The sequence below is a fragment of the Leptonychotes weddellii genome, chromosome 8 (genome assembly GCF_054177405.1).
Source record: "Leptonychotes weddellii isolate Sample4059 chromosome 8, ASM5417740v2, whole genome shotgun sequence".
In the NCBI taxonomy this organism is placed as follows: domain Eukaryota; kingdom Metazoa; phylum Chordata; class Mammalia; order Carnivora; family Phocidae; genus Leptonychotes; species Leptonychotes weddellii.
In genome coordinates, this window is record NC_138376.1 from 105,075,686 (window position 1) to 105,083,651 (window position 7,966).

Here is a 7,966-nt window from a genome sequence, read left to right on the forward strand (position 1 = left end):
AGTTATTCCGCACACGGCACAGAGGGCACACCGCGATATGCCGCTGCTAACAGTTGCCCTGACAACCCTGCCCCGTCCGCCTCCAGGAGGCGTGGGCGCGGCTCGGCGTCTGCCCGGCAGCGCCGGCGGCTGCGGGCTCCGGGCCGGGAACTCACCGCGGAGGGCTGGAGCCCAGGGACCCTGGCCGGCGGGAGGCGGCCAGCGCGCGGCGCAGCTCCTTCTTCCTTTCCTCTCTACCCCGGCGGCAGCGCGGGAGGACAGACAGCTCTGCCTGCACAGGCGGCAGGGCACTCCCCGGGGCGGGGACAGGGGCTCAAGGCAAGAAGGCTTTTTCTTCTTTGGGGGAGCTTTGGGGTTTTCAATCGGGACACTTTGCGAGTCCCTGGATGAGGAAAGGAAGGCATCGCTGGACCCCCACGGCTCACTCCGCACTCAGTGACACAGCCCAGCCTTCCAGACGTCCCTGCACCCCCAGAGTCTGTGTAAACACGGGGCGGGGGGCCCACCTGGCATGAAGACTGGCGCTGCCGTGCACCGGAGAGCAGGCAGGGGGAGAACCGGGCCTATTCTCCCAAAGACGAGAGTTTGGAATACCCCTTCTGCAAGTCAAGTTGAAAGCAGAGAAACTACAATCCATCGAGGGGGGGAAAAAAAAAAAAAAAATCCGCCTCACCACATCCAGGCAACTCCCCCTGCAATTCCCACTGCTCTGGGCCAGTCACTGCCCGCGGTGCTGAGCAATCCTCAACACTTGACCCACTTTTAGCTCTTTTTTGGATTGTTTTCTCCAAAGCATACAATCATGTGATTATTGTTTTCTCCTGAAATGAGCTATCTCACTTAAGACTCTGCACTTCCAGGCTGCCTGAAATGTATGCTGTATGTGAAACAAAAAATAAATTTACAGTAAGCGACATTGACAAATGCCAACTGACAAATTAAGAAAATAATTTTTGTTTTTGCCTCTTAATCAAAATCAAGTCTACTTAGAAAGCCCAAAGCCATTTCTCCCACCCCAGACCACGTTCCTACTTTTTCCCTCAATACTTAACCCACTTACCCAAGAGGGGACCCCAAGGATTCCATGACCAGTACCCTCTCTAAATCCTTTGAATGGAAGAGTAACTGCTGACAATTCACTTAGCTTTTCTTGGTGCCTTAGTTTTTGCTATAAAATTGAGGTGACATCATTTACCTTATAGGATTGGAGAAAGGATTAAATGAGCATAGTCATAGCAGTAAGAAGTACTTAACAAAAAGTAAAAGCAAGTGATATGTATAAGAATCGTTATTTTTTTTACGTAATCTCTACCCCCAACACGGGGCTTGAACTCACGACCCCAAGATCAAGAGTCGCATGCTCTTCCAACTGAGCCAGCCAGATGCCTCCCTGCTTTTACTTTTTATAATACATCTGTTCTAAGTAGTCCATTTTTGCTTCATATTTAAGGTGTTTCCACCTCAACTATCGACTCTATTAAAGAAAAGTTCTATTTTTTTATCTACTAATATTGCCCAGGCCACTGCTGGAGATGTACTGGATGCTTAGCAAATCTACTCTGGGGAAACAGAAACAAAAACACCAAAATTATAGAAATCTTTCCCTTGAAGGCTGGGGGGATTTAATTAAGGTTAACCTGCGTTAGATGTGTAGACTGGGGAAATGTAGGAAATTTCAGGTATTAAGTTTACTTAAAATCATGGTCATCTGTGTGATAGGTATTTGGAATAAAAGTGAATGGGATTGAAGAGCTGAGCAGGTCTGAGAAAGCATCTACATCAGCGTTTTTCATGCAAGGAAAACCGAGGCCCAAGAGGTAAGATTCCTTGCCCAGGTCAAATGTTAACTGGCAGTAAGATTAGAGTGGACATTTAGATCTCCTTCTCCCTAGTCCAGTGCTTTTCCTTATGACAAATATTTGGCCTACACAGTTCAGAATCCTAGATCCCTCTCTCCAGCTTCTACAGAGATGTGGAGAAGGAAGGAAAGAAAAGATCCATGCCTCGAACATGCAAGATCTTGTTGTTTAAGAAATAAACAGTGGATACAGTGTACTTCCATAATTCTACTTGGTAATTCCATTTGGTAATTCTATTTCTGAATTGAAGATGATTTGTTATTTCCTATTTCTTTAATCAGATGATCAATAAACATAGTCCATTATAATATATTTATGAAAATCTTTTCAAATCTAGTTTGTTTCTTCTACCTTCCAGAGAATCGGGTTAGTACTTACAATGGCAACACACTCACACACAGCTGAAACTACCTTTTGGCAGGAAAAATGAAAAGCTATGTCTCAAATGACAGATTTCATTTAGAAAGATTCCTTACCCAAATAAAACTAATAGCTTCTGACCATCTCCATGAAATTTAACAAAAGTATTACTGAAAGAGGTAAAGCTAAGGAAAAAGGGATCTCTTCCTTCATCTTCTAGATGAAAAATGGAGAGGATTAATATTTTATGAAGTATCCTAGGAGGACAATGAAACACCTTTCTAAGAGTGGCTTTTAAAAAAGCAAAGTGAAAGCTGAAATTCAAATGACTTCTGCAGAAGATGTACATTGCTTTCAAGGATGGCCTGGATGGCCTTAAAGCTTTTATAGGAGAAATGCAGCAGCAAAGCAAAAGCTTCATGGTCTTTAACTTGTCCAGATAAGATGTCACAAAGGAGCCGTCCTTGAGGTCTGTGGAATGGAGATCACAGGACAGCCCCTCTGGGACACAGAGGACTGTAACTGAGCCCACCTCTACCACACCGAGCCAATCACTAGTTCTCCTCTTCTGTTAACTGCACTGGAATATCCCTCAAATGACAAAGATGGCATTCTTCATGCTCTAGCGTGAGAGGTCTCATGGAGAATTTTGATTTGTATCAAAATGTGAAAGTCACCAAAATGGCTGTTTTGAAAATTATGCTTAAACCATTTACTGGGGAAATGAAAGCCTAATCAAAGGAGGCCAAAAGTCACCACGGCCTACAAATCGATGAGGCAGGGGTGGGGTCAAGAATTCCATTATCTAGTAACATCTCCAACTTTGTCAGATGCTGTGCGAGGTGCGTTAGGTAGGTTACCTGTGTTAGTCATGATAGCACGGGAGAAGAGTCATCACCTGACAGATCAGGAAACAGAGGCTAAACCTAAAAACAGAGGTTAAAGTCCCCCCGCTAGTTAAGTCACTGAGTCAGGATTAAACCATGGCCCATCTGCTCTAAGGCTAAGATGCTTTTCTCCTGCTGCTTTGTAAATCCTGACTGCAACAGCGACTAGCTGTGTCCCAGTCACAGCTGTGACCAGTCACAGAGAAGCAAACAGCCCAAGATCAAATAATCATAATAAAGGAGTTTTTTTTCCTATCCATGAAGTACACATTTAAGACATAAATACATTTGAGATTAGCTTCCTAAATGCTCAAACCTAGTGTTTAATGGATATAGGTGTTTAACTCTTATTTAACTTCAGGAATACTGGAGCTGAACCCCTGCAGAGGCATGGGCCTCCAGTCTTCTCCCTTTTATACTCGGACCCAAAACAAAAGCAGATGTGGAAGGGGGATGGCAAGACCTTAAAGTAAAAGGAATCCTACTCTGAATTCCTAAGCTCTTCCCCAGCACTAAGAAGTGTTTTCAATTTGATGTGGCACGTGTGTCCTTGAACGTCACTTGCAGGTACAGTCCCCATGGGAACCGGGGTATGCAGACTTCCAAGAGTCAATGAGGTTTTGCAAATGTTTCAATTCTTAAAATAATAAATGATTTTTAATGGAGACTTTGTACAAAGTTGGAAGAAATGAGACATTACCTAGTGCGAAAGGGTAGGTTTTACAACTAACCTGGCTTTATAGAGAGAAAAATGTTCGCAGTATAATCATAAAATATAGTGACAACTGTAAGTGGAAATGATACCACTCGTCCACCATGAATGAAACAGCCCACTAGGCTGTTGAGCAACTGCTGCCCCCACCAATTCCCACACCCAGCCCTAGTCCCTTAGTAGGCAATGAATTTACATGTGTCCTTCTACCCTGGCTGCCGGACCCCTCTGGCCTGCCTCCAACAGTGAGGCAGGTGAATATAAAACAGAGTCAAACTAACTCATCAGTAGGGGAAGGCGTCTTGTGGTTTGGACCTGTCACAATGTTCTAGGAGACTAAACACATGCAGGCACGTGCACACACACACACGTAAGCTTCAGGCTCCTACTCACATGTATCCTTCCTAAGCTTTTATTTTATGGCTGTTTTTATGTCCGTGAGACTGGAAAATAGCATACAGTCCGCAAATGAATTTAAGACTAGCCTCCTGCAAAGAGCAATCTGTTTAAGCAGTGAGACGCATACCTAGATTTTCCCTTCTAAAAGCCTAGTGAGCTTTACAAAAACATTCTCGAAACAGGAAAGAGCCTGACTGGTACTTATCAAGGACTGTAGCTGAAAACAGAAATTACTACTGCTGGATTGAATGGCCACTCACCGGTAAATTACAATTCTATACACATGTAAGTTAGTTACTTTTCAGCAGGGGCCAGAAGTGCCAAACTGCCTTTTCCTATTTCTACATTATGATTAATATGTAGATGATTAATTCTTCAAAACTACTGGATTTCAGTAATCTTTTAAATATTTAATGCATTAACCACCCCTCCCCCAAGGTAAGCTGCAATTTACTTCTAGTAGGACTTTTGGAAATCCACATTTTAATGCAATATTAAAAAGAAAAGAAAACCTTCAAATGGTTACAGGTTGATTGTGGAATCAAACAACCCCTCGGGAACAAAGGGTCCCAGCTGGTTCTCTGCCATCCCCATTCTTGAAGGGAGAGGGCTCCCTTACAGTTTCCTAGAATGAGGACACTTCCTCATGGCTGCTTTGGCAATAAAGGCATAACATCCTGCCATCTTGCAGCATTCTACAGAGCTTCCAAAAAGCTTCTGGACAAAGAAATACTGCACAAAGAAAGACCGACCCTTTGAAAGGAAAACAGAAAGGCAGGTTCGCTTTGATCTTTATTTTACCACCTTTTGTTAACAGGCAATAAGAAAAACAGTAAATACTACCCTAGTAGTGGTGTGCCAGGAACCAAGAAGTCCGAGGTCCCTGCCGTGCCTTTTGTAACATTTCCATAAATCTCTGCTGTGTGGTGAGCACTTCGCAGGGTCAGCAGAGTGCATTCTCCCATGTCTGCTCCACCAGCAATAAATTTTAAACCCCGAGGATTCACTTATCTGAACATAAGGTGTGGGTACCAAGCTTTCTTTTAAAACTCTTTCCTAGACATTAGGGATCACGAGCTAAGTTGCTAATATTATAAAATGCCACATTAAACTTGAACCCAGGAACACAGGTTAGAACGCCCTTGGGCCTCCTGTTCATTATTCCCATTGATGATACCTAATGTACATTGCACGAGCTGAATTCCTGGACACATGTTAAGATGGGCACACGTCCTCTCCTCTAATAGTGACATCCTTGGGAGGTTATAAATCCAATTTTACAGATTCAAAGGGAGACAAATCAATTGCTGGGTTCAACAGAAGAATCAGACAGATAGCCAGGGCTGTTTCTCTTTTTTTTTTTTAAGATTTATTTATTTATTTGAGAGAGAGAGAGAGAGACAGAGATAGTAAGAGAGCAGAAGCAGGGAGGAGAGGGAGAAGCAGACTCCCTGCTGAGCAGGGAGTCCAACGTGGGGCTCGATCCCAGGACCCCGGGATCATGACCTGAGCCGAAGGCAGACGCTTAACCAACTGAGCCACCCAGGTGCCCCAGGGCTGTGTTTCTCAAAGTTACTAACCCATCATTGGTCTGAGAACTGTTACGGGTTTAGTTTTATTTTTTGAGCCACACCATTAGAAAGGTAAGGAAACTGAGAAACCGTGGCCCCTGTCTTGCTTTAGGAGGGGTGAAATCATGTCAAAGGCTCAAGGGGAGGGGTTTTGGGGAATGACATCAGAGGGGAGGCAGCGGGCAAATCATACAATGTTCTCCCACGTAACAAAGGCAGGGGGGCCATTCAGGAGTGCTGATGATGAAATGTGCGATCCAGACTCGCCAGTCTGGTGGAAGACGGGTTGAAAGGGAGGAGTGAGACTTACGAAAAGCCAGCTCCCTAAGTACTTTGTTCAGGTGGAGAAAAGTGTCTCACGTGGTGACTGTGGTGACAGAAGGCAAAGAGGAAAATGAAAAACCACTCATGTTTGTTTTTTAAACAGGCTTGCCCTAGCAGCGTGGAAGACCTATTTCAGGCGGATGAGCATGGATACTGAGTTCCTGAAAAAGCTCAGATGAGTGTGGCCAAGTGGGCAACGGGAAGGAAAGGTGGTGTTTTTATTAAAGACTTAGAGGAGAACGAGGGCTTTATATATGTAGATAAAATGTCCAAAATCATCAACAGATCAAAATAATGGGCTATCGCTAAAAAAACACTTAGTAGTGATAAATATGAACACCTCTTCTAGTAAGTCCAGCTGCTCAGGTACAGAATGAAAACCCAGCCAAGCATCAGTAGCTGCACAGAAGGAGGATCCGGGGACGGCAAACTCAGGACACACGATCAGTGTGATGAGGCAGTGAAAGTCCTAACAGTATCACAGGGCATATCAGCACATGTCCAGCACGCTGAGTAAGGAGAAGAACCTTCTCTATTTTCTCGTCCTTGGATCACACTGTCTGAACTAGATATTTCAATGGGCTGATAAGTTAGAACACACTCAGAAGAGAGCAACCCAGGAGTTGTCAAGATTCTAGGCTATAACACAGGAGGATCATTGGAAAGAAGGTACGTTTTCTCAGGAGAAAATAGGGCAAGATCTGGAGAAATAAGGTAACTGAATTCAAGGTTAACATGTGGAGGGATTTCTACTTTTAGTGTAGTGCTGGAAGACAGAACTTGGACCGGTGACTGGAAGTTACCAGAAGGTAACAAGCTGTGCCTTCTATCACTGAAGACGGCCATGGACAAACACGGATCTGGGATGAGGGTGCTGAATTAATGCACTGTGTCCAGGTTGGATTTTTAGTTCTCTAGAGTCTCTTCTGATCCCACAACTGACTCCCACCACCGGACGGGAACGGAAGCTGCAGTTAGATGCCCAGGGGACAAACACTGGCTGAAAGAAAAAGCCTGAGAGAGCTTCAGAAGGCCCCTCCCCCCCAGTCACTGTCTCCCTGCCCTTATTTATTTATTTATTTATTTTTAAAGATTTTATTTATTTGACAGAGAGAGACCAGCGAGAGAGGGAACACAGCAGGGGGAGTGGGAGAGGGAGAAGCAGGCTCCCCGCAGAGCAGGGAGCCCGATGCGGGGCTCGATCCCAGGACCCTGGGATCATGACCTGAGCTGAAGGCAGAGACGCTTAAGGACTGGGCCACCCAGGCGCCCCTCCCTGCCCTTACTTACACTTCACAGAGCTTCGGGTTTTTTGTAGGCAGCTCTACAGTTGTATTGTTTTACTCATTCAACTGATGCCCCCCAGAGGTTTTAGACGTAAAGCTAAAATGCGCAAACAATGGAAGCTTCACTCAGTGTTCTGGTTACAACAGGACCACACTCAGGATTGCTACACCTGCAGCTTGCAGACTGCCCTCACTCTCACCTACTGGCAATTTAATGGAAATCGACCATATGAAAAATTCTAGGGAAGATAGGGATAAAAATGAAGACGATAAACGAGTTTTCCCTCAATGACACAATTTACTGTGGATGGATCACTATGACTCTGTAACTTCAGAGAGGAGATCTAAACGTTTGTGAAAGAAGAGCAATATTAAAGAAGAGTAAAGCAATTCAGTTTATTACTTTATGGGCATTTTAAGGGGAGTGACGGTCCTAAGTCTTCAGGTCAGTAAAGAATTGGCCCAGTCCAGAGCCAGGGGTTCAACATTCATTTCAGAATGTACTGAGACTTTTCCCCAATCCCATCTTTTGTGGCTTTGCTACTCTTTCCAATTCTTTCTCCTAAAA

The 7,966-nt window shown here is 44.5% G+C and overlaps 1 protein-coding gene across 3 annotated transcripts in view; it reads right to left on the minus strand.

Annotated features, from left to right (window-relative positions):
• MAP7 (microtubule associated protein 7) overlaps nucleotides 1-7,966 on the minus strand; it is a 171,196-nt gene that overhangs the window by 148,183 nt on the left and 15,047 nt on the right. The window contains exon 1 of one of the 3 annotated variants that reach the window (XM_081829066.1): nucleotides 507-879. The exons of 1 other annotated variant lie outside the window; for it this stretch is intronic. In XM_081829066.1, the coding sequence (XP_081685192.1) occupies nucleotides 507-513 (7 nt within the window). In that variant the 5' untranslated portion in view covers nucleotides 514-879. Of the gene's footprint in view, nucleotides 1-155; nucleotides 360-506; nucleotides 880-7,966 lie in introns of those variants that run through there. One more of the 3 variants, XM_081829069.1, reaches the window with a different exon arrangement.